General features: G+C 46.3%; 1 protein-coding gene across 3 annotated transcripts in view; it reads left to right on the top strand.

The window, feature by feature from the left end:
- The window catches only part of B4GALT6 (beta-1,4-galactosyltransferase 6), a 327497-nt gene that overhangs the window by 71793 nt on the left and 228675 nt on the right, over positions 1-27029 (top strand). For all 3 annotated transcript variants that reach the window (XM_030213842.1, XM_030213825.1, XM_030213833.1), the window contains exon 2: positions 21807-21923. In XM_030213842.1, the coding sequence (XP_030069702.1) occupies positions 21807-21923 (117 nt within the window). The remainder of the gene's footprint in view (positions 1-21806; positions 21924-27029) is intronic.

The following is a 27029-nucleotide window of genomic DNA, read 5'->3' as shown; positions in this document are numbered from 1 at the left end:
TACTGTTGGGGTAATTGCAAGTACAGAAGTAGTTGCAAGTACCGTAGCGTTTCCGGCTGGCAAGGTAACGTTGCCAGTGGGAAAGGCAGTAAGGGTGATCCAAAGATCACTGGCAGCAGTATAGGTAAACAAGGTAGTGAAAAGCAAAACCAAACCTATACACAGTATGATCATGCACACGAGTCCAACAGCAAACAGTCTGGCAGATGGGAAGCAGAAGAAGAGGGTGTATTGATGTAACACCGTTACAGCAGAGGCAACACTTGGACGAGCGCTGGTTCCGACCTTGTCATCAGAAATGGTGTCGGCTTCCAGATAATTGTCATCCAAGTCTTTGGACCAATGGGAATTTGTATCAGATACCTGTTCAGAGTCACACTTATGTAGAGAAACAGTCTGTAAGGGGATAGGTTCTTCTGAAGTGCACAGCGGCGGAATTTGCTGTGGCATTTATCTGGCTTGATTCGGGAAGTACCGATGTAGAATATCGAGCAGCTCACAGGTGTTGCTGTGCAAAATGTTTACTGTGGGAAATACAATGGACTCTCGGTCTTCCGGGGTCAACTGTCCTGCTAGGTTGCGGACTTGGAGGAGATCGTCTGCCAGATTACGGATTCTGATGAGGCGGATGCGAAGATCCACGTAGGGAAGTGGATGAACAGGAACTGTGGGAGGTGGAGGTGAAGAAGGCAACTCAAATACTGGTTCAGATACAGGTGGTTGTTCAGATGGTGACTCTGGAGATTCTGCGAAGGCTTGGATAATAATGTCAGCCAGATCAAGGAGGTGTGATTCAGGAGAGGGGATAAGGTGGTTAAGTCTTTGGTCAAGTTGATCAAGATGATTCAAAAGTGTTGGGTGCGGGGTCGGTGGTCTCGGGCTCAGGGGCGGTGGTGATGGGGTTCGTACTGGGACTGGTCTCTCCAGTGACTGATGTGCTGGAAACAATGGCGGTGGAGATTGGGTTCGTGGGAACATCAATGGAAATATCCAGGAGACCTGATGGGGTATTTGGATAAGCTCGTATATCTTTCAGATGGACCCAGGATGTGTGGTCCTCCAGCTTTGCAGCTGTGGCTGACAGGGCTTCTATCTTGAAGGGCCCAACGTAGATCGGATCTCGCCAGGTCTTGTGCGTGTAGTAACGCCGGTGCACCAGATCTCCCACTTTATAAGGGGGGGATCTATCGGCATCACAATCCCCTCTTCTGTCCGAAATGGCCTGTGGAATTGAGGACAGAGAACTTACAATAGTTTGCAAGATATCCCAATATACTGAGTATTGATCGGGTACTTGAGTGTCTGGATTGCCAGGTATGAGTCGCATCTGGCGACCTGTACATAATTGGAACGGCGTCAGTTTAAGGGAAGAGGATGGAGTGGCACGGAGAGATAATAGTGCCAAAGGAAGGGCATCTAGCCAATTCTTTATCCCATTTGCCATAAGCTGACGCATTTTTGTTTTGAGCAATCCATTGTATCGTTGAACCAGACCATTACTGGTGGGTTTGTAAACACAGACAGTTCTGTGAGTAATGCCGAGTGCAGGAAGAAGGTTCTGCAAAAGTTCATTTACAAAGTGTGTACCATTATCTGTGGTAATTTTGCCAGGAATCCCAAATCGAGGAATAATTTCAGTGCACAGTGATTGTGCCATTGTTTGGGCGGTTTCTCTAGAGCAAGGGAAAGCTTCCACCCACTTCGAGAAAGCGTCCACGCAGACAAGCAGATACCGTTTACCACGAACAGGCGTCTGCATATCTGTGAAATCAATATACCAATGTTGGCCAGGTCCCTGGACAACAGGTAAATGACCTGAAGGAATAACAGGTCCTCGTTTAGGTGTGTACAGAAAACATTTGTAACAATTATGAACTACGGTGTGACACATGGGCATCATTTGGGGAGCCCATAATCTGGAAGACAATTGATCATACAGTGTAGTAGCATTTAAATGTAAGGGGTAGTGGAGGGCATGCAAAAGAAGAGATAAAACATGCTGTGAAATACATAATTGCCCATTGGGATGGGTCCAAATTCCATTCGGATTTAGGAAACATCCTGCCTGCTTCCACAAAGTGAGTTCTGCTTGTGAAAGGGAGGAAGTGAGGGTAGTAGAGAAGTCTGAGATTAAGGATTCGGAGGGAGGGGACGTTACCGGGGGCTCAGATTCAGGAGATTGCAAGGAGGTGATGACAGGAGGGGTGTTGAAAGCAGGTGGGATGTCAGGGGAGGAGGATTTAGAGGGTGATGAATCCGTGGGAGTAGAAGGGGGCGTCTCAAAGGGAAGCGCTTCGGACGCGAGTACAGGAAGTGTAACATCGCAAATGGATATAGTAGGAAGATTGGAAAAGGAAGTGACTTCACGGGCTAGTTCATCTGCAGCATGGTTACCATTAATGGCGAAAGAGAAAACTGTCTCCTGATGTGCTTTAATCCAGGAGATACTGGTGCGAAGGCCTTTTTGATGGCGCTTCTCCAGTGCTTCAAAAAGTGCAGTCCACAAAGGTACAGTGGGGGAAATAAGTATTTGATCCCTTGCTGATTTTGTAAGTTTGCCCACTGACAAAGACATGAGCAGCCCATAATTGAAGGGTAGGTTATTGGTAACAGTGAGAGATAGCACATCACAAATTAAATCCGGAAAATCACATTGTGGAAAGTATATGAATTTATTTGCATTCTGCAGAGGGAAATAAGTATTTAATCCCTCTGGCAAACAAGACCTAATACTTGGTGGCAAAACCCTTGTTGGCAAGCACAGCGGTCAGACGTCTTCTGTAGTTGATGATGAGGTTTGCACACATGTCAGGAGGAATTTTGGTCCACTCCTCTTTGCAGATCATCTCTAAATCATTAAGAGTTCTGGGCTGTCGCTTGGCAACTCGCAGCTTCAGCTCCCTCCATAAGTTTTCAATGGGATTAAGGTCTGGTGACTGGCTAGGCCACTCCATGACCCTAATGTGCTTCTTCCTGAGCCACTCCTTTGTTGCCTTGGCTGTATGTTTTGGGTCATTGTCGTGCTGGAAGACCCAGCCACGACCCATTTTTAAGGCCCTGGCGGAGGGAAGGAGGTTGTCACTCAGAATTTTACGGTACATGGCCCCATCCATTCTCCCATTGATGCGGTGAAGTAGTCCTGTGACCTTAGCAGAGAAACACCCCCAAAACATAACATTTCCACCTCCATGCTTGACAGTGGGGACGGTGTTCTTTGGGTCATAGGCAGCATTTCTCTTCCTCCAAACACGGCGAGTTGAGTTCATGCCAAAGAGCTCAATTTTTGTCTCATCTGACCACAGCACCTTCTCCCAATCACTCTCGGCATCATCCAGGTGTTCACTGGCAAACTTCAGACGGGCCGTCACATGTGCCTTCCGGAGCAGGGGGACCTTGCGGGCACTGCAGGATTGCAATCCGTTATGTCGTAATGTGTTACCAATGGTTTTCGTGGTGACAGTGGTCCCAGCTGCCTTGAGATCATTGACAAGTTCCCCCCTTGTAGTTGTAGGCTGATTTCTAACCTTCCTCATGATCAAGGATACCCCACGAGGTGAGATTTTGCGTGGAGCCCCAGATCTTTGTCGATTGACAGTCATTTTGTACTTCTTCCATTTTCTTACTATGGCACCAACAGTTGTCTCCTTCTCGCCCAGCGTCTTACTGATGGTTTTGTAGCCCATTCCAGCCTTGTGCAGGTGTATGATCTTGTCCCTGACATCCTTAGACAGCTCCTTGCTCTTGGCCATTTTGTAGAGGTTAGAGTCTGACTGATTCACTGAGTCTGTGGACAGGTGTCTTTCATACAGGTGACCATTGCCGACAGCTGTCTGTCATGCAGGTAACAAGTTGATTTGGAGCATCTACCTGGTCTGTAGGGGCCAGATCTCTTACTGGTTGGTGGGGGATCAAATACTTATTTCCCTCTGCAGAATGCAAATAAATTCATATACTTTCCACAATGTGATTTTCCGGATTTAATTTGTGATGTGCTATCTCTCACTGTTACCAATAACCTACCCTTCAATTATGGGCTGCTCACGTCTTTGTCAGTGGGCAAACTTACAAAATCAGCAAGGGATCAAATACTTATTTCCCCCACTGTAAGTGACTTAGGGGTTGCCCGGTAGAGGAGATCATACCCCTCTGGTTCCATTTGCGAACATGGGAATGCAAGGAAGTGAATACATAGTCTGAGTCGGTGACAATGCTCAAATCTGAGTGTAGTGCTTTAAATAGTATAACATACAGAACTGCTGCAAGTTCTGCAGTTTGGGCTGTGAATGAATCAGGTAACCTGAATTGTATAGGCTCCAGAATATCTTCTTCTGGTGTATAACGGAGGGCGGCAAAACCGGCAACTCCGTTTTGCTGAGAACCATCTGTAAACCAAACCTCGCCACTTTGCAAGATTTCTGAATGTAGATGGAGTGATTCAGGAACAGATAATCGGGTAGTGCACTCATGGGGAAAAATAGCATTTTGTGCTGTCTCTGTTACAGTGAGTAATGGATCCAGGCGTTGAAGATCAGTTAAAGTTAATGGGTGAATAGAGTGCACTACACTGAACAAGAGCACTTGATACTTTTGTAATCGGCAGACAGTCATGTGACTGATCTGTTTATCCAACAGATATTTAACATCATGGGATGTGTGAAGAATCACCGGAAGGTGAGGAATGTAGCTGTATAGTTTTGTAACAGCTGTGCTGGCGGCAACAAGGCCTTTCTCACAAGTAGCAAAAGCTCTTTCGACAGGTGAAAAAGTACCCGAGAGATAACCACAAGCAAGGTCATCATGTTCTTGAGTGATCAGGCAAGACCAGGTATTCTCAGTATGCACGACCCAAAGGTGCACATCCTGAGAGACATCAATGGTTGCCAATGGTGAGGAAAGCATAACATCCTTTACAAGGGCCATAAGATCAGCTGTTTCTTGAGGTGTAAAAAGAACGGGTTCATGTTTTGCTTTCTGTTTGCCTTGTAGTTTCATATAAAAGGGTTGAGTTCGGGCTGAATAATTTGGTATCCACAGGCGACAAAAATTTAACATGCCAAGGACACCTCTGAGATCAGAAATGGTGGTGGGCAAACGCAAGGAGGAGACATGTTGCAAAGTGTCGGGACCTAGGCCCTTCTGACGGGGGCCAATGTGATGGCCAAGAAAGGTAACATGTGTCTGAGCAACTTTTAATTTCTTTCTGTTAACCTTGTAACCTTTCGTAGCAAGAAAGCCAAGAAAGTCACAGGTGACCTGAACACATGTGTCAAAATCGGGGCAGGTGATGAGCATGTCGTCTACATACTGAACAATAGAAGTTTGTGGTGGGAGATCATATCTGTACTGTTTGAATTCCTGTATGTGTCCTGCTAAAGTCTGGGAAAAGACTGTAGGACTGTCAGTAAATCCCTGAGGGAGACGGGTCCACTGATATGTTGTGTTATTGAATTGGAAAGCCGTTAGCGGGCGGCTTACGGGGTCAAGGGTGATGGAAAAGAAGGCGTTGGACAAATCAATGGTGGAATGATATGTCTGCAAGGAGATACTATTGAGGAGTGTAGTTGGGTTTTCAACGTTCGGGAATACCGCGTAAGTGAGGTCATTTAGCGCGCGTAAGTCCTGTACTATACGGAAGGCGCCAAGTTCCTTCTTTGGAATAGGGAATAATGGAGTATTGTATGGTGAATTACATTTTTCAATAATACCTTGCTGTAATAGGGAATCAATTTGTTCTTGAGCTCCAGCAATAACTTCAGGTTTTAATGGGTACTGTGGGATTTTTGGACCTTTACAACCAGGTAACAGCTGAATACGATGGGGAGGACCGGTAACCTTACCATAGGGTTTCTCAGGTGTGGCCCAAAGAAAACCCGGTAAGTCATTCAATGCTACCTCTATTTGTTTTTCAACCATAGAGGTGACAGCCATTAAAAGTGAAGTGTTTGTAGTAGGGGAAGAATCAAAATGAATTTCAAAATGAAACAATGTCAATAGATCTCTTCCAAGTAAATTAACTGGGCATAGCGGAGCGTATAAAAAGGGAGCAGATAGTTGTTGATCCGCATATTTAATTGGCAGGGGCTCAAGCAGTGGTGTGTCCGTAGGAACACCATCAAATCCTGTGGTGGTAACATTGTCTGGGGAAACTTTAAGAAGTTTCTGTAGTTTGTGTGGGACGTGGGCTAGTACAGAGCGAGAAGCGCCTGTGTCAATTAAGAAGGGGACCGGAACTTCACAGATAAGCAGGGTGATCATGGGATCATCCAGTCCTGCAGCAGTGCGGACTACGCCTAGTCACTGTGGGCGGCGTTGGTCTGGGTTCCATAAAGGGAAGGATTGGCGTTCTGGAGGATTTTGGCGGGTCTGACGGTTTTGACGGCGGATTTGATTCATAAGGGTATTTTGTGGTGGTAGTGGGCATTCCCTTGCATAATGACCGTAGTGCTGACAACGATAACACAGAACATCTATATAACGATCTGGACTAGGCCGGGAATAATCGTTTCGGAACCGTCTGTTATCATCAGGAGGGCCCCGTTGGGGACCCCGCTGCGGTTGCCCGCGCCGACCTCTTTCTTCTGGGTAGTTAGGTCTACGGTCTGGGCGGTAGGGCCGTGGGCCCTGAGTTCGGCCGTTATTGTCATAGCGTTGGTCAGCATACATAACAATAACAGGGGGAGAAGTGTCAGGAGTATTGGTATCAGGGTCAGAGCTCTTAGAGGCTCTTTTCTCTTTGAGATCTTCAGTCTGCAGCACTTCCAAGTTAGTGTGTACTGTCTTACGATGTTGGGCTTCATCTTGCTTGCTTTTAATAAGCCGTCTGCAATGATGAAGGATGTGTTCACGAATTTTAGGCCATTTTTCTAATTGGAGACCTACGGTGTTCTCCAACTTAAGTTTAATTTCTGAAGGTAAGGTTCCCTTCAGTAAATGGTAGAATACTGGGAGGGCATTATCAGAGTCAAATTTTTCCTCTGTTTCTTCCTTATAGAGGTCTTGGAGTCTGAGTAAATAAGCCTCAATAGGCTCTGAATCCATTTCCCATCTTTGGGAAGTGATAACCGAAAAGTCTTTAAGGGTCGGATACATGGTCCGGATTTCCTGAAATATTTTTGTCTGAATTTCAGTCAAAGGGTTACCATCATATTGGGTATCTGTAACAAATTTTGCATAGCCCGATTGAGTGAATATGTCAGTGACACTAGCGTGTGGGGTTCTGCCCAGGAGCGCTTTCATATCACCTACTGATAGAGTAGTCCCCAGGGTAATGTCCTGTAATTTTTTCAACCATCGGTTGCCTCCCAGTGCAATATCCGGGAGCTGTAGTATGAGGCTATTCAATTCAACAGCTGAAAGTGGGGTGTATTCCGTATGAGGGACACCACCTGACATTTTATTCAGCAGGGGAAAAAGTTTCACTGATTTAAGGAGATCAATCGAGGTGGTTGGGGGAAACTGATTCTCATACTTTTTCCAAACCTGAAGACCTTGGATTAGATAGAGGGTTGTTTTCTGATCCCAATGGGGGTCGGGGTGGTCATAAATTAGATCTCTTACAAGTGAAAGCTTGTCAGAACGTAAGGATCCTTCACGTGGGAAGAGAGCGGACTGGGGCTGGAGCGCCTCAGACCATCCTGCGAGATTATCAACCCATGGGTGAACATAATGCCATGAATTCTCATGCAAAGCCACATATTGGGCAGGAGTGTTAGGTGGACCAGATAGGATAGGTTCTGTACTGATATTCTGTCTTGTAGGGTGTTGGGGACTGTCAATGACTGCAAGGCAGCGGCTAGAGCCTTCATCAGTAAGATAACTGTGAGGATCGCGCTGTCTAGTATGATGAGAAATAACATCATGTTGTTGGGGTATCTGGGGTATGTCGGATTTTGATGCAGAAGGTGCAATAGTGTCAGGGAGCGTTGACATGGACTTCCGTAGAGAACGAAGTCCTTCAGAAACGTATACGAGATCATCTCCTATAGTGGCTAAGGTGAGGCCGGGTGACGGTGGACAGCCTGCACCTGAAGGGACTGGCGTGTCAAGGGGGAGGGGCTTCGGTAGGTCAAGGTGAGAAGAATCTCCTTCCATCGAGGAGGAGAAACTTAGTACTGGGGGAGGTTTGTTTCGAATATCCATCAAATCTGTTTTAATTGGAAGTTGTTGTTTTAAAATTTCCCATGCTTCTTCTAATGGGGAAGATATTACTTTTGGTAGACCCCCAGTACCTGGTTTGGCTGGAAGTATGAGAGGACGGCGGAGAAGAGCCAGATCCTCTGCTAATTGGGGAATTGTACCCTTGGGGCGTGCGCCCAATTGATCCCATCTAGGAGGAGTAGAGCATTCAGGTTCTAGAGTGGGTATGGAAGAGTCTTTCGGAACTGGGGGAGCTTTAATGAAACCCCGATCATACAGTCCCTGACAAATAGCCCGTGTCTGTGTAGCAGGACTACATGGAATGAAACCCATCTGTCGTAATTGAGACAGGATAGACTGTAGGGATTCAGCTGGCAAGGGACCAGTTTGGACAGAAGAGTCCAAAGGTAGTGGTGGAGGTGATGTCTGAGTTGTGTGTCCCATATGTGGGTAGGTAGTCGTTTGGGTGGTCATGTGTGAAGTCAACCCGGATCCTAGGCTAGGGTAGGTGGAGGTCTGGGCAGCTACGTCAATTTGACTGATAGCAGGGTACTGGACGGTGGCCGGAACTGATGGGTTCGGGACACAAGGATATTGCTCAATAATGGGAGGGGGTATCTCAATCTCATAGCCTCCAAGAGTACGATATACATGAGGCGGTGGTGGGGTTAGCGTCTGGGTTGTTGCTTGCATCGTTGGAACAGTAGTAATAGTAGGCAATTGGGCGGTGGTCGTGGCCACTGGGGTTATTGAAGGGGTTAAGGGCGTCTGGGTTTGTACTGACCCCTGAGATATTGGAATTGGGTCTTTTTGTGATGAGGGAAGAGATAGATCAACTACACCGGCAATGTGTACGGTAGTAGGTGGGTCAAATCTGATAGGAGCGGGATGTACCGCAGGCAGCGAAGGTATCGCTGTCTGTGATCCTTGAGATGAGGAGGTCTGTGTCTGAGATCCCTGCGAAATCTGTAGCTGAAGTTTATCACAATATCCTGGGGGTATCGGGGTATATCCCACTGCACATGGTAAAAGTTTGGTAGTACCTGCAGCATCATAAGGTGGAGGGGCGGTAGGTGTTACTGCCTCTTGGTAAGGGGCTTGATCGCAAGCAGACTTCGCTAGGGCTCTGTCATGCTGGTTTTGTGCAATAAGTATAAATTTATTAATAGCAGCTAAATGCTTCTCCCTAGATTTTCCTGTTTTGTTGGATTCATTATAGCAGACCAAGGCTTGGAGCTTACCCTGATCAAATGAGCCCTTTGTTGGCCATTCCAATCCCGGGTCTTTAGCAGACCAAACGGTATGCCAGGTTTGACATAAACGGGAAAGTTCTTTTTTATCAGCGGGGAAAAAGTTGAGAACTCTTTCCAGGGGGCTAGTGGAGGACTGAGTGGACATAATGGAATTAGGAATAGGGGAAAAGCAATCCACATAGGGGGCGGTGTGCAGTGTAAAATGGCAAATTAAATCTCAAATTGGATCCTAGTTCAAAGAATTATAATAGGTACCTCTATAAATATATATAGATAAAAAGGTGCAAAAGAAGATCATTCAAAGGAAAACATGCATCATGCGTATAGAAAACACCTTTATACTCACGCGTCTTCAAGAGCGTCCCAGAAGTGGAACCTAAAACATAAATTACTAATTGGCGGAAAGCCCTATGCTTTTGCCGCAGGTTAAATAAACAGACAATTGAAAGTTACAAAGGTGAAAAGTGTAAGAAAATAGAGCAGAAGGTGTTTAGTGTCAGCTATTATATATTTATACTACTCTATCCCAAATTAATAAATACTACTCCCCAGAGTGTGCTTCTAAAGGCGTAAAGAAACCCAGTTTCCCAGCCTACCAAGAACTATTCCGTATACATGGCAGAGCCCCCAAAAAGGGACCTTGCAAACACTCCCAAAAAGGACTCAAGAAACCAGCGAATAAGGTGTCATGAGTCGAAGAGCAGCGGTCCAATGGGTTTTCGCTGACTAGTGAACTTCTCGTGTGCGTTTGAACTTCTCGTGTGCGTCTAATCACCCCAAAGGACCTGTAGTTTGAGAACTTCTCGTGTACAACAACCCACTCAAAATGTTGTGGTTAGGAAACATCTCGTATATGACTAACCAAACTACAACATTGGAAAGTTAGGAAACTTCTCGTGTAAAAGCTAACCATCCAAAAATATTGAATGCCCGAGTCAACCTGTATACAATCTCAACCAATGCCTTAGGCGTCCCTTTATTGTCACAGCGATCATGTATACAGGTAACTCCTACGTGGGCAATAATGCCGAATCAGCAGGCCACTCCGAAAATGGAATGGAAGTCTGCTCCTAATAAATAAGATGCCGTCATCCATTGAAGGATCTCCTTCAATGCATGTAAGTCTCAGACATCGGTATCGAAGTTAATTGCATGACACTAGTACAATAAAGTAGAGAGAGAAAAAATATTAAGAAATAAAGGAGAAAGAAGGAAAAAGGAAATAATAAATATGGCATGTTCCTAGAAAGAACCTCTGAAACCTAATCCAGAAGTAACAAGCAAAAAAATTATTTTAAAGGGAAAAAAACATGTAAGCTCTTCGGGTAAGGCACAGTAATCAGACAACATAGAATAAGTTTGCCACACAGCACTAAAGAGCACTCAAGCATGACAACTGACCGAAAGGGAGCTATGACAGGCAGTATAAAATCAATCATCCGAGACGAGCAAAGCAAAAAACCCAGAGAAAAACTTGACATTGTAAATCATCAAACAAACAGCCTAAAATGTTCTTTCATGGCTGACAAGATTAGTGCTATAACCGTGTAAAGATTATAGGCGAGCAGTGAACCAGCACTGCCATCACAGAAGTAAAACTTAAGATGATCCGAGCCAAAATATTTATACAGGAAAGAGTCTGTATCTAGAATACTTTGGAAACAACACTATACACCGTTTTTCCTATAGAACAAAAGCACAATATGATAGCGTTGAAATGGGACAAAAACACTTGCTTTTTAACAATAAAACCAAATATGCAACGGCCTTCCTAAAATACTACCGGTTAAGCATTCAGCAAGAAATACATGCGTATTAATCATAGTAAGGTGACATTATAGTAAATTATTAAGACATATATCTGTACATATATCTGTACAGGGCAAAAGAAATGTTACCCCGCTAGGAAATGAGTAATACCATTTACAGTTCAAAAACCAAAATCATGAAGCATAAATCATGGGGGGGGCCACGTAAAATATAAGCGTATTACCAAGAATAGATTAAAGAAACATTGTAACATAATCATTAGGACAAAGAAGGAGAACGCCGGTTTGTAAAGGGGAAAGTTAAGTAATGTGTGTTTGAAAGTGAAATACCCTGTTAAATTTTATAACCACATGGTGTAGCACAATTAGGTCTATCAAGCTGTCACTAGCAGCGCAAAAATAAAGAAACCTGTCTTGGGGTTGAAATCACGGCTCAGAGACAGAATGAGAAAGCATTTGTTTAAGGGAGATGAAATGAAATAGAGGGCAACGCCCAAAAGTCAAAGCAGTATGAGCAGAGAATTGTGGGGAGTGGGAGACAACCAGAGAATTAGATAATCTCCTCGGCGTTAAGGGAAGGACCCTTGCATAAGTCCACCAATTTCGAGGGGAAACCGGATTGGAAAGATATGAAAGAGATGGATTCAGGAGGAATTTTGGGAGAAGAGAAATACAGTTGACAGAGGATAGACAGTGAGAAGTTAAAAAGAATATCTGTGTAATTGACTGTTTAACTTGTACCACTTCAGCATAGAACAGGGACAAAAAAACGAACGGAAAAGGGGGAGAGGAGAGGAAGAAAAAAAAATCACTTTCTTAGCTTTTAAAAGTGAACTGTAGAGCCTCCTCTGCCGAAGCAGTGCTGGACTGATAAGGCAGCTAAAGTGGGCAAGCTTCCCAGATTCTCATGTCCTTGAGATAGTGAACTACAGCACTTGTTAGGGAAAACCTTTAAAAGCTACAGAAAGAAATGGCAGTTTCAGAAGCCTGAATAAGGATATTAAAAAAATGTGAGAAAAAGGGGTTTAGAACTTACAGCTCTTCGGGCAAGTTTATTCGAAGCCCAAGAGGGAGTATATAATCAAGACTCACACCACATGGGACTGAGAAGGAAAAGGGATAGTTTTATAGGGAATCAAAAAAAAATGATTTCTAGTTTGCACAGGAAGCCAAAAAGGTGTATGTAAGGTGTTAAGTTACCCCAATTGGTATCGTGCGGGCCACACCCTTATAAATTTTACACGGACCACAGTGTAGGAGTCGGTAGAGCATCAGAGAGAAGGGCAGGGAGGATTATTGTGGCCGAAAAGGGGGACAAGACCAAAATGTTGTAAAGGAGGGGATTCAGATTGGACTTAAGGGAAAAAGAACGGCTATGGGGGGGGGGTGAAAGCACAGAACTAAGCAGTTGTGAAAAAGAGCAATCAGGTGAACTACGCAGTAGATAATAAAAGACAGGAAATGCGCTTCAAAGTGAAAAAGCCAAGCCAGATTTTGACAGGTGGAAGCCGGTGCCTTGTATGACAGCGGCATACAGAGATAAGAACCAAGAAAAGCAGAGACGGAACAGTATAGTTCCAAATCAGACGGAGTGCAGAGACACACACAAAGATGTAAAAGGAAAAAAAGGACGGAATAAGAGATACTACGCAGTTATTCATAACAACTGAAAAGATAGCACTGGAGCATAAGATAGAAACTATATATCTGTAGAGAGATGAGGGGAAAACAGCAGTTGGACGACGGTAAGCAGCCAAGCTGAACACTATTTTCAGCTGAAAAGGAAAGAAAGTTGTAGAAAGTCCAACCGAAAGAATGAGGAGGAATAGAGTAAAAGGGACAGTCCCGAGACATTAAAAATCTCGTGGATAACTGTTTCAGCACAAGATCAAAAGTATGTGTCGCACACACAGAGTGAAGGCAATAGCAGATGTGGAAAGGTGGGGGCTGTCAGTACTAGGAGCAGAGAAACCAGAAGGATTTTAGAGGAGAGCAATCTGAAAGCGTGCTGTTCTCCCAGAGTAAAGAAAATTCCCCCGAGACGGGAACATACAGAAGAGAAAAGACTAATAGGAAGAGGTAGGCAGAAGAAGTTAGGATGAAGGAGAACAGGAAAAGGGGGAAAAAACAGAATGCATAGTGAGGACAAGGATTTGATACGGAGGGATTAAGACAGAACACAGGGTGGGAATGGGAAACAGAAAAATGCGCAATCTCTGAGGATTGTTAAGCGAGAATGCTAGCATAAAGACCAATCCAAAGATTTTGAACATTGAAATAAACTTACAGCAAACCCCAAATCGCAGTCGCCTGGATTCGGTGTTATGCATCATTCACACAACAAGCACAGTCTTGCGCACATCACGCAAATCAAAGAGATGGACAGGATAGGAGAAAGAAAAGAGGGTGAGAAAGAACAGAACAGAATATTGAAAGACAGAAACGAAGGTTTGACCACAAATAGAGATCAGCATAGTCAAGGGCAGAGAAACAGGTGTGTTAGTTCAGCGCAAGGCATGAAGACATTCAGGGAAGAAAGTAAAAAGACAGAAGAATAGAAGAGTATTTAAAGTAGGGGTGAGGACGGACAGAACATTGGTGCCCAATACCCCTGAAGTGGGCAGTGTCCGTGATAGGGGAAAAATGAAGGAATAACAGCAGGGAGATTGGGGAAGGAAAGATAAGAGAAAAAGAGAAAAAAGTGATAAAAAGATAACAGAGAACATTTGAACGCACAAAATAAGTATCCCCTCTTGCGGTCAAAGGAAGATAAAGAAGGATAGAGTGAACGGTCAGCGTACGGCTGGTCACCACTGTTTTAATTTCCCCTCTGCTAGACCTCTATCTGACTCCTTCACACGGGGGACTAATAGTACCTATTTCATATATCAGGTTCTGTATAGTTTCTCTAACCTCCATTGTCACCCAATCATAAGGGGGTCTGTTCTGGGGTGGCATTAGGAGCCGTAATTGAAAACTAATTCCCATAACTACTGCTTTCTGTTTTTCTAGATCTAGGTATATTCTGGACCATTTATGTTCCCACATAAATCTTATTAAACATCTGTCTAAGTTTCTGCAAAGACTGAGTGTCACTTGTATATGATCTACCTTGTAGGCTAAATGTTAGGTAAAGAGAAGACAGAATCTATAAAAATAGAGACAGAGATAGGTTTAGATAAATAGATACATTTTATTTCTTACCCAAAGACAAGTCTTCAAATTGGTACAAATACAGACATCAGATTCTGGTTTCAACCGCACAGGGCTTCGCCGTCTGACTGAAGCCTTGGAGAAGAGACTCTCAAACTGAGCCAAACTCTCCCCTCTTTTATACTCTATCTTCTCCATAGAAGTGAATGGTGAGATACCTAGCTCCTAATATGTCTCAACTTCCGGAGATCATACTTTCCCATGTGATCTGCTATCTGATGTGCCCACCTCCTTCCGTTCTCAGCTACTGCTAATTATCAACATGTTTTGGGAAGCGTTGAGATAACAGTTTCACATCTTCCGGCTGCAATACTTTTCATACCTTTCTCATGAACTCTGTATTACCTCTGTATCATTGTATACCAAAACTAATAAGCTCCATTTTATTCATCTGATCTTTCATTACAGGTGCTATATTTGAATTAAAAATTGTACCAATTTGTGGCAGAACTCATTGTTCAGACCTGCTTTTTGCAGATTCTTCAAATATTACATCATTTACTTGTTGTTTGGCCTGGTCAGTACTTTTTCAGTTGTTTTTAGGCTGCATAGCTCTGGCCAGCAATATTCCAGTGGTAGCCTTAAAGCTAGGCCATATATTAACAGCATTTATGTACAGGAAGAGAGCCTTTTTCAAATGAAGGAGAGCTCTGGAATGAGGGGGCATACGACAAAGTTAAGAGGGAATAGGCTTAGGTGTAACCTAAGGAAGTATTATTTCATAGAAAGGGTGGTGGGGGCATGGAATAGCCTCCGGGTGGAGGTGGTGGAGTTGAGGTCTGTTCCAGAATTTCAAAAGGCATGGGATAAGCATGTGGGATCGCTTAGGAACAGGAAGAATTAGGGGTTACAGAGGATGGGCAGACTGGATGGGTCATATGGCTTTTATCTGCCGTCATGTTTCTTTGTTTGTATCACAGAGGAAAAGACCCTTGCATCAGAATAAGCCCCTAAAAGACCTACTAACATACAATTTAAGATTAAAAAAATAGTCTCCACTAAAGCCATCTGGCCCTGGAGATTTGTGAAGCTTCAAGGCCTTGATAGATAGAAGCTCATTTAAAAGTTGCTCTCCTCCGATTGCCTAGGAATTCCACAAGTTCACAGGAAGGATTGTAGTTGTTCCGTATTTCCACTACCTTCTGTCTTATAAAGAGAACTGTACAAATAAAGATTCCAATTGCTTTTGCTCAGTCACAACTTGGCCCCTGGCATTACGAAGCGAGGAGATTTTTGTAAGGTTGGTCATTAACCGGCCAGGTTTATTGCCATATTGAAGACCATTCAGGGCAGCTTGTGTCTGCTCAAAAGAATGCTTACAGGCAGCAGTGGGGTGTGACTGCGACAGTCTCTTTAATAGCCTAACTCGCTGCTCCAATTCTACCGAACGATTTGCGAGGCTCTTTTTACATTTAATGACAAAAGGTATGATTTCCCCCCTAATCGCTGCCTTCCCTGTGTCCCACATCAAAAGCGGATCAGAGATATGTTCCTTATTATTACATAAAAAATTCTCCCACTTTTTATTTAAGGTAAAGTGTAAAAGCAGGATCTGTGTAAAGATAGGCCGGGAAATGTCATCAACCTTTTTTTCCCCGGTCTTCTGTGACGAAAGCATAGTCTTTTCGGGATTGGATAGCATGGACCTTAGAGACATGGGTAAAATCTTTCTCTTGCAGATGAAAGATTCTCCAAGCATCTACAAAGTCCAGGCTCGTAAGAAAAACTCCCAATCAGTCTGTAAATCTGGGTCTAGACCTTTGGAATACAGCAGTGGTGTACAACTGAGAATCTGAAATAGCATTAAAGTCACCCATAAAAATCTTAGGACTAGTTATGGTAGACAATTTCACCAGAAGGTCCCTGAAAAATGCCTTTTTAACTGTGTTGGGGGCATAAATGGAGGCAAGAGTAATATTCATTCGATGCAATATCCCCTCCACTATAACATATCTCCCCTCTGGGTCCTTGGTAATCTTGTGTGGTATGACTGGTACTGATTTATGACTTAAAGCTACATCCGCTTTATTGTAGGTGCAGAGGCATAATAGCATTGTGCAACCCAAAACATTTTAATTTTTGAGGTTCAAGATCATTAAGCTTATTTTCTTGTAACCCCACAATATTAGCTTTGTATCTATGCAGGAACTATAGAATCTGAGATCTCTATATTGGTGAATTAATACCCGACACATTCCATGAATCTTCATACCTTTATGTGACATTATAAAAACATAGAATAAAGTTGAGAAAAGGAAAGTTCTCAGAATCCCCCGCCAAGAGGCCCAGCCTCCCCCCTGGCAAGCAGCAAGCCAAACATAGATTGCAAAGTCAAAAGAAGTCATTCTCTTCATGAAATCCTCCCATGTATGCTCCCTAAAATACCAATTTTCACCCCCCCATCCTCCAAGCAGAGTACATCATGGCCACACAGGTCATCGATTGATGCACCCAATCCCTGCCCGCCTCTCCCAACCACACATTCCCATCTCCATTCACCCATCCAACCCCCTCAGTAAAATAAACGTGATAGAACAAGTTAATGTAAAAACACAAAAGAAGAAAGATTATAACCATATCACAGTAAGCATATGCAGAATAATATGGCTGTAGTTCTTTGAGACTGCAGCTTCCAGCGTAACAGCAGAAACTCTGATTAAATGAGCACACTATTGTGAGAAGCAAAACAGTGGGTCAACCAACCACAATAGTCAAAATCAGTTTCGGAACCACTGCTTCACCCGGATCTTGGCCACCTCACTACTCTCATATGTATTTTACCATCCTTGATTACATGGAGCCTCGATGGAAACCGTATGGTAAATCACAGCTATTTCTCCACAAGGCGTCGACAAATTTCTGAGTAGTCTTTCTGTAACTGCGCCACAGAAGACAAGTAATCCTTGAACAGGCGCACTTTAATATTCTGAAACTAAATCTTGCATTCTGTACTTCTGCAGAATCTGTTCTTTATGAATAAAATTTAAGAGTTTGGACTGAACCTTTCACAATTCTGCCCACACGGTGCATACGTTCTGTAGGGATAGGCCCCAGCGATGAATCGAACAACATCTCTGTGAACCATTGTTCTAGCGAGTTTTTCAGGTCCTTGTCTTTCAGATCCTAAGGGGATACTCACCACATGAATATTATTGCGGTGTGCTCTGTTCTCCAGATCATGCATCTTTGTAGTGCAGCCCGCCACTTCCCCCTTGAGCTGTGCAAGTTCCTCCGTTACTCCATTAATATTGTCGTCCGCTGCACAGACTCTATATTCTAGCTCGGTTGCTCTAGTGTTAATTTGGCTATTGCTTGCGATAGATTTTGGACACTGGAAGTGAGTATATTGATTTGAGTACCCAACACTGAAACCACCGCCGCTGTAAGTTTCTCTGGCAGCGTGTCATTTAGTTTGGGGCCCTCAGCTTATCCGCCATCTTGTGCTCACCCATTGATGTGCAGCGTGCTTTAATGTTGTCCTTTTTGTTGCCTTTTGAAGCCATTTCCACCCCAGATTTCATAAGATATTTGTCCATAGGTAGTGGGGTATTCAGCTAACTTCTCCAAAACGAGGAAAAATTCAAAATATATAGCTCATAGATGTCTGAGAAAAGAGGGGACCGAGAAAAGAGGAGCTCAAAGTGAACACAGCCTCCTAGCTCATTGCATCATGTGATCTCCTCAAGTGTTACTTCTTTTTTAAATGGAGGAGGTTTGCTGTCTTGTGTGAGGGCAAGGCCTTAGATCCCATTTCATGTCCTACACACACCCTGCTTTAATACTTTCTGCACCTCTTCGAGTCTGGTCTCAAAACGTATAGAGGATAAGCCCATCTCTTGACAGTTTCTAGTTGTTCACTTCATGAGAGGTTATCTTTTGTCAAAGCCCCCTGTCAAACCTCCATCTGTGTCATGGACCTTAATGTTTTCACCTAGCTTGCTTCTGCTCACTTGATAAATTACTATGGCCCCTCTCCATATAACATTTGATATTCTGCAAATCATGCAAATCCACTGTTGGAAAGAAGTCACACTGGGTCCATGTGGAAGGAAGCCGATATTTCTGCAAAAAGGTTTGAGCAGAGGAATCACTCATCCTGACTACTGAAATCATCATCTGCAAAATGCAATCACAAACGTAGCTTCTGAAAGTATTTTTGTAAACTTACTCGTATATCAAAAAAAATCATGAAATTGAGTAGGTGACAAAGGACAAACCCAACCCCAACAATTGTACCTGAATAGGGGTGAGATGCTTGGATGCCAAGTTAAAGACTATTGAGATGTTTTCTGACCTGCCTCTTTAGTCGTACAACGGGCTGCACGGAAGCTCCCTTGGACCTTTGATTGGCTGTATCTAAAAAAAACTGGATTTTGCACCTGAGAACTGTCAGAGGACGCCCCAGTGGCTTGAACATTACTGCCTATAGCCCCTTCCTGCCTCGAGGAATCACTGGATGAATTAATAAAGGAGACGTTTATTTGAGCTCGTCTCGACTTCCTACAATAATCCATCCACGGATACACAAATCCTTTCATGTAATCCAACTCGTCCTTCTTATATTTAGGTATCTTTTGGGATCTTATGCTTATATCGATCCATAGCGTATTTTGCTCATACACATCTATTGAACCACTATGCTTCATAGTTTCCAACTTATTGTTCAATTCCTCGGAACTAGCAATCAGTTTGTTTAACTTGTCAATACTGATGAGCATCAAATCCAGAGAGCATCTAGAGATGATCTCATTCTACCGGGTAACAAATCTAAATCTTCCAAAAATCTAGGTTCCTTGTACAAGCACAGCCCACAAGGAACCTGCTGTACTCTACAGTATTCAATTAATGTCATAGCATGAAATTCAGATCTAATAATATACTTATGTAAATGTTGTATATCATTCTAATCCAGATGTAAAGAACTTTCTGTGGTTTCAAACAATCGGGTGCCCCCCAACAATGTGGCTATAGTATCCACTGAAAATCCCGACTTCAAGTCCCAACTGCCCGTGGCCTTATCCTCCCAAAACTTGTAATATATAATGCAAATAGGGTAAAATTATTACAATATAGTTGTACCACTTGTATCAAACACCGTTCCTATCACAACTATGGCCAATTACAAATCTCTATTATATTATACTAGTAAAAAAGGCCCGTTTCTTACAGAAATGAAACGGGCGCTAGCAAGGTTTTCCTCTGAGTGTGTATGTTTGAGAGAGTGTGTGGGAGAGTGACTGTGTGAGAGAGAGTGAATGTGCGAGTGTGTGTGTGTGTGCCAGAGAGAGAGTGAGACTGGGTGCGAGTGTGTGTGTGAGAATGAGAGTATGTGCCAGGGTCCCCCCTCTCTCCCAGTTCCAGGGTCTTCCCCCCCCCCGGTCTGTCTCCCAGTTACTACTATTTAACATTTCTAAAGCGCTACTAGGGTTACGCAGTGCTGTACAATTTAACATACAAGGACAGTCCCTGCTCAAAGAGTTTACAGTCTAAAGGACATATGTACAGTCAGTCAAGTAGGGGTAGTCAAATTGGGGCAGTCTAGGTTACCTGAAAGGTATAAAGGTTCAATGGTGCCGAAAGCAACATTGAAGAGGTGGGTTTTGAGTAGGGATTTGAAGTTGCGGGGCCCCCCTCCCTCCCAGTTGCAGGGGGCCCCCCTCCCTTTTTCCCAGTTGCAGGGGGGTCCCCCCTCCCTCCCTCCCAGTTGCAGGGTCTCCCTCCCAGTTGTAGGGTCTGTCTGTGTTCCCCCTCCTTTTGTCCTCAACATTTTTTTCAGATGGAACAACAATTTAAAAACGACAATGCGAAGCAGCAGCTCCTAGGTTTGCTTGTTTGTGAGTGTATAGCAATGACAGCTGTGTGGGGGAGTGGAAACAGAGATTAAACAATGGGCTTCCTTGCTTACCGTAGACTTGCTTGGCTCAGTTCCACTCCTGTCTATTAAACGTTGTGAAGCATCTCATAGGTTTGGTTGGTTTGTTTTCAGTGAACGGGGATGACGGCTGCGCTGGAGTCGGACCCGGTGCTCTTTCCCTCCCCCCTCTTCCGAGTCGCCACTGGACCCTGTCCCCGACCCGCGGCCTGAGCCCTTACCTGCCTCCTCCACATTGGACACTCGCCGCAGCCGCTCGCTCGCCGTGTCGCCGCCCTCCCTCTTCGTCCTCTCCGAAACCCGGACTTGGAGAGGGAGGGCGGCGGAACGGCGAGCGTGCAGCTGCGGCGAGTGTCCATTGTGGAGGAGGGTGGGTGAGGGGGACGGGGTCCAGCGGCGACTCGGGAGGGGGGAGGGAGAGAGCAGCAGGTCCAGTGGCGACTGGGAGGGAGCGGGGAGAGAGGGTGGTGTCCACCATTGACTCGGGGTCCATGTGAGGGAGGGCGGACAGGGAGTCGAGGCAGGCAGCCGCAGCGGGGACTCGGGTAGGAGGGCGGGGGGTCCGGGGCGATTTCGTGGAGGAGGGTGGGTGAGGGGGACGGGGTCCAGCGGCGACTTGGGAGGGGGGAGGAAGAGAGCAGCGGGTCCAGTGGCGACTGGGAGGGAGCGGGGAGAGAGGGTGATGTCCAGCATTGACTTGGGGTCCAAGTGAGGGAGGACGGATGGGGAGTCGAGGCAGGCAGCCGCAGCGGGGACTCGGGTAGGAGGGCGGGGGTCCAGCGGCGATTTTTTCTTGAGGGCAGCAGCTAGTGGGTGATGCACGAGGGGGGGGGGCTTCTGTTGCTGCTGTGCATTGATTGGTTGGTTGTCATAAGTGTTGTGTCATTGCTCCGCCCTCGACGTCTTCATTGGGGTTGTGAATTATGTCTGGATGGGGCGTGGCTGAGGGCGGGTCTATGAGTGAGTGTGAGTGGTGCTGACAGCCTAGCCTACCAACAGTACAGGGCTTCAGTGTTTCCCTGCCACAGAGTGAGCTTCAGAACGTTGGAGGTGAGAATTATTTATATAGATAAATTCATCAGCATGATAGATAAAACTGGTACATGCATATCACATTGTTGCTCATAATTCAAACATATATTCCTATAACATCACACACATACTGCCATTAAAAAAATAACTATATATGAGATTTACATGCTTACTGCCTCCATTGTATGCAAATATCTTTCATGCACTCTTTTTTTAGCCTGTCATTAAACATGACCCTGGAAGATTGGGAATGAATGCCACAGATCTAGTAGGTGTTTAATTATAAATGATCACTTTTAATCTGAACAACTGCCATGCATTCCCTAAGTTTCAGTTGTTTCTTGGTTTAATTTCCTTATTTATTTCTAATTAAACTTGCTGCAAACTTGGTCATCATGAGCATCATAGATGAGCAATGATATCAACATAAAATGAACTACTTGAACTTGAACAAAGATCGCTTGTAATTTTAAGTTTGAAAGATCAAGGGTAGAGTGTAAGCATAAATTAAAATGAAATATCTTTTTACAGCAAACACCTACCTCTTTATGGTACAAGCCCAAGGTATAATGCTGAGAGACAATGTGAAAACAATTGGACAGATGATCAGATTGTATACTAATAAGAACACTACACTGAATGGCACTGGTAAGGACTTGTTTTCTTCATTATTTTCTTGTGTAGGGTAAAATCAAAATCTGATTAATATTTTGTTATGTTTGTTTCAATATAAACTAAATACTATATTTGCTAATCCAAACTGTAAATGAGTAGTTATGTTCTTCAGATTCTATCACAAAAGATTGAGGGGTGAAGTTTTTTTTAATTTAATTTACTAATTTAATGTACTCCCATTACAACAGCATCTAAGCAGTATACAGATAAATATAATACAGCATCAGATATTATTTACTCCCCTTTTAAAGATTAACCCTAGAGGGCTGGATTCTATATATGACACCGAAACGTTGAAGGTGACACGTCCTGGTAGTCCCCTCCCAAATTTCTGCTCTAGGCCCCAGCCGTGTCGAACACCAGCTCTGGTAGGATATACATTTCAAATATGACATTCTAATCACAAAATAAAAAATAAAATTATTTTTTTTATACCTTTTGTTGTCTGGTCATTTTATTTTTCAAATAATGTTGGTCCCAGGCTCTGGTTTCTGTTTCCCTCTGTCTTAAATCATTTGCCAGGGTCTCCTGCTCATTTGATACTCCTTTTTCCATGCTCACCATCCATCTTCCATTTCTGTGTACCTATTATTCCCCATGTTCAGAATCTCTCTTCTGTGTGTCCATCTCTCCGCAATCATCATCACCACTCTATGTCCCTGTCCTCACCACCTGTATCCAGCATCACTCCTCTGTTCCTATGTCCCCTCCCAAGTCCAGCATCTCCCTTCTGTGTTCCTGTTCTCCTCTGTGTCTAACATCTTCGTTCCATATCATCATGCTGATCAATCCATACACTGGTGGGTTGTGTCCATCTACCAGCAGGTGGAGATAGAGAGCAATCCTTTTGCCTCCCTATATGTGGTCATGTGCTGCCGGAAACTCCTCAGTATGTTCTCTATCTCAGCAGGTGGTGGTCACACACAGCAGCAGCTCTGGCTAGGACTCCAAGCCTAATTTTTAGGTTTTGTTGAGTGCCTGGGGTTGAGGGCTCTTCTTGAGCAAGTGCAAACCTGGTGGTGCCAGGTCCCTCCTTTTCTCCCCCCTCCCGCTGGCTCCGTTTAAAAAAAAAAAATTTTGGATGTCCTTAAGGGCGTTTATTTTGACGTTTATTTAAAAGTTTATTGCAGCTACTCACTGGGACACCAAGTCGTTACAGCTCGGAGCGGAAAGCAGGTAATTTTACCTTTTTGTAGCGGGCAGGGGGTTCCCCGATTGATCTCCACGTGGCTGATGGCGTCGGAGGGCGAGGGCGCAAAGAATCGCTCCTCGGACCGCATGTGCGCGTCTAGCGGGGATGCGGGGGTTTTAAAGTCTGATTCGCCCTTGTTGGGTGTCAGTTTGGAGGCCGGTCAGTGTCCCGGTTCTTCTTCGGGTGCGGCGGTTTTTCCCGCCATAAACGCCCATCCCCCGCTGCTCGCCTCCGCCATCTTGGCCGGCCACGCTGCTCGGACGGCTTCTTCTTGGGCCGCCCTTGAGGTGGGAGACGTTAATGCCATGGCCGCCCTTCATTTGGGCGACGGCAGAAAAGCGGCTAAAGTTAAGCGCCGTTCTTCCCGCGCGGCTCCTTCACGGAGTGTCGCGCCGGACGCCATCTTGGATGCGCAGCATGTTTCTCCCCCGCTCTTGCGAGCGCCGGTTGAGGGTGCGTCTAGGGCTGTGGCCCAGGCTGCTGAAGTGCACAGTCTGGGGGGTTTCTCCCCCGAGTTTATTTTGCTGCTGCATCAGGCCTTTCTTATGCAAATGCTGCCCCTTCTCCCTTGTCCGATAAAGGGGTTGAGGCCCCCGGAAGTAAACGCCCTCGGGTGGATTCCCAGGCCTTAGAGGACTCTGTTTCCTCTGATGTAGATGAGGGCAGCATATCTGAGTTCTCCCAACGGTCCTTTGGGGATTCCTTGGAGGAGACGGATTCCCGCTCGGATGGAGCGGATGACCCCTCTGCAGCACGGATCTTTCGCTCAGAGGATTTGCCCAACCTGTTAGTGCAGGCCATGAGCATTTTGAAGATTTCCTCTCCAGAGGACGTCTCTCCCTCAGCCCCTGTTGGCTCCGCCATTATGCTGGGGATGAAGCCCCGCCTAGAACCTTCCACGTGCATGATGCCATGCACACCTTAATTTCGGCTCAATGGGATGTCCCGGAAGCGAGCCTTAAAGTGGCTAGGGCTATGTCCCGCCTCTATCCTTTGCCTGAAAGTGAACGAGAGACCTTTCTTTGGCCTACCGTGGATTCTTTAATCACTGCGGTGACTAAGAGAACGGCGTTGCCGGTGGAAGGTGGCACGGCCCTAAAGGACGCCTAAGACAGAAGATTGGAGGCGGCCTTAAGGTCGTCCTTTGAGGCGGCTGCCTTAAGTTTGCAGGCCTCAGTTTGCGGCTCCTACGTGGCCAGGGCGTGCCTGACGATTGTGCAGCGGGCTTCCCCCTCGGATCCTTCCTTGAGGGCTGACTGGCCGGCCCTGGAATCGGGCCTGGCTTATTTGGCAGACTTACTGTATGATGTCTTGAGAGCCTCGGCTAAAGGTATGGCTCAGACAGTCTCTGCGCGGCGGTGGCTTTGGCTGAAGCATTGGTCTGCTGACCACGCATCTAAGTCCCGCCTGGCTAAGTTGCCTTTTAAAGGCAAGCTGCTCTTTGGGGTCGAGCTGGACAAAATTGTGACCGATCTCGGCACGTGTAAGGGCAAGAGGTTACCAGAGGTCAGGGCTCGGGCCAGTGGTGCTCGCCCTGGTAACTCCAGAGGACGGTTTCAGGAAGCCCGTCGATACCGCCCGGGCAAGTCGGGCTCCTCTGCCCCCTCTTCCTTCAAAAGGAACTTCTCCCCCAAGCAGCATTCCTTTCGTAGAGACCGCCGTCCCGGAGGTGCGCCCTCCGGTCCTCCCCCAGGGTCTCGTACCCAATGACGGGGCCCTGGTCCATGGCCCAGTGCAGATTGGAGGACGCCTGTCCTCGTTTCTGGGCGAGTGGACCAGGGTAACTTCAGACGCTTGGGTTCTGGAAGTCATCAGAGACGGCTACAAGCTAGAGTTCTGCCGACCCTTAAGAGACGGGTTTGTACTCTCTCCCTGCAAGTCTCCGGTCAAGCTGTGGCAGTGCAGCAGACCTTGGACAACCTGATACGCCTGGGTGCGGTCGTTCCGGTGCCAGAAAATCAGATTGGCAAGGGACGTTACTCCATTTACTTTGTGGTACCAAAGAAAGGAGGTTCTGTCTGGCCTATCCTCGACCTCAAAGGGGTCAATCGGGCCTTGAAAGTGCGGCACTTTCGCATGGAGACTCTCCGCTCTGTTATAGCGGCAGTGAAGGCAGGGGAGTTCTTGGCTTCCTTGGACATCAAGGAAGCGTACTTGCATATTCCCATCTGGCCTCCTCATCAACGCTTTCTGCGTTTTGCAGTCCTGGGCCGACACTTCCAGTTCAGAGCCCTCCCGTTCGGGTTGGCTACTGCTCCGCGGACCTTCTCCAAAGTAATGGTGGTGATCGCGGCCTTCCTGCGAAAGGAAGGGGTACAAGTCCATCCGTATCTGGACGACTGGTTGATCCGAGCCCCCTCTTATGCAGAGTGCGGCAAAGCTGTGGACCGGGTGATTGCTCTTTTGAGCTCCCTGGGGTGGATCATCAACTGGGAGAAGAGCCAGCTGCGCCCGACTCAGTCCCTGGAGTATCTTGGAGTTCGATTCGACACCCAAGTGGGCAGAGTGTTCCTGCCGGACAATCGGATTGTCAAACTTCAGGCTCAGGTGGACCAGTTCCTAGTAGCCTCTCCTCTTCGGGCTTGGGACTATGTGCAGCTGTTGGGCTCTATGACGGCCACGATGGAAGTAGTGCCCTGGGCCAGGGCTCATATGAGACCACTACAACACTCTCTGCTGCAGCGCTGGACTCCGGTGTCGGAGGATTATGCTGTGCGCCTTCCCTTGGACCCAGCAGTGCGCAAGGCGCTGAGCTGGTGGCTGCAGACAGACAAGTTGTCTGCAGGAATGCCTCTGGTGACCCCGGAGTGGATTGTCGTCACGACGGACGCCTCTTTGTCGGGCTGGGGAGCCCACTGCTTGGGAAGGACAGCGCAGGGGCTCTGGTCTCCTGCAGAGGCAAAGTGGTCTATCAACCTCCTGGAACTCAGAGCCATTCGGTTGGCGCTTTTGGAGTTCATCCCGGTACTGGCGTTGAAGCCAGTACGGGTCCTGTCGGACAATGCCACGGCTGTGGCCTATGTCAACCGCCAGGGAGGTACCAAGAGCGCCCCTCTAGCCAAGGAGGCCATGAATCTATGCCAGTGGGCGGAAGCGAACCTGGAACAGCTGTCAGCGGCCCACATTGCCGGAGTCATGAATGTCAAGGCGGACTTTCTCAGTCGCCATACCTTGGATCCCGGAGAGTGGCAGCTATCTGCTCAGGCGTTCTTGGACATCACGAAGCGCTGGGGCCAGCCGAGCCTAGATCTGATGGCGTCATCGGCCAATTGCCAAGTGCCGCGTTTTTACAGCAGAGGACGGGACCCTCGATCCCTGGGAGTAGATGCTCTTCTCCAACAGTGGCCGACACAGGAGCTTCTCTATGTGTTCCCGCCCTGGCCCATGTTGGGCAGGGTGCTAGACCGGGTGGCAAAGCATCCGGGCCGGATAATCCTGGTGGGTCCGGACTGGCCCAGACGTCCCTGGTATGCGGACTTGATCAGGCTCTCAGTGGACGTTCCTCTGCGGCTGCCAGTGGAGCAGGGCCTGTTGCATCAGGGTCCCGTGGTGATGGAGGATCCCTCCCCCTTTGGTCTTACGGCCTGGCTATTGAGCGGCAGCGTCTGAGAAAGAAGGGCTTCTCAGACAAGGTCATCGCCACTATGCTGAGAGCGAGGAAGCGCTCTACTTCTACTGCTTACGCCAGGGTTTGGCGTACCTTTGCAGCGTGGTGTGTAGCAGGCTCACTTTCTCCCTTCACTGCTCCAATTTCTTCAGTGTTGGCGTTCCTGCAAGAAGGTCTGGAGAAAGGCCTGTCGCTCAGTTCCCTTAAAGTCCAGGTAGCGGCTCTGGCTTGCTTCAGGGGCCGCCTGAAGGGTGCTTCCCTGGCTTCGCAGCCAGATGTG

The sequence above is a fragment of the Microcaecilia unicolor genome, chromosome 1, assembly GCF_901765095.1.
Source record: "Microcaecilia unicolor chromosome 1, aMicUni1.1, whole genome shotgun sequence".
In the NCBI taxonomy this organism is placed as follows: domain Eukaryota; kingdom Metazoa; phylum Chordata; class Amphibia; order Gymnophiona; family Siphonopidae; genus Microcaecilia; species Microcaecilia unicolor.
The sequence above is the reverse complement of the archived record's forward strand: the minus strand, read 5'-3'. Positions and strand labels throughout refer to the sequence as shown.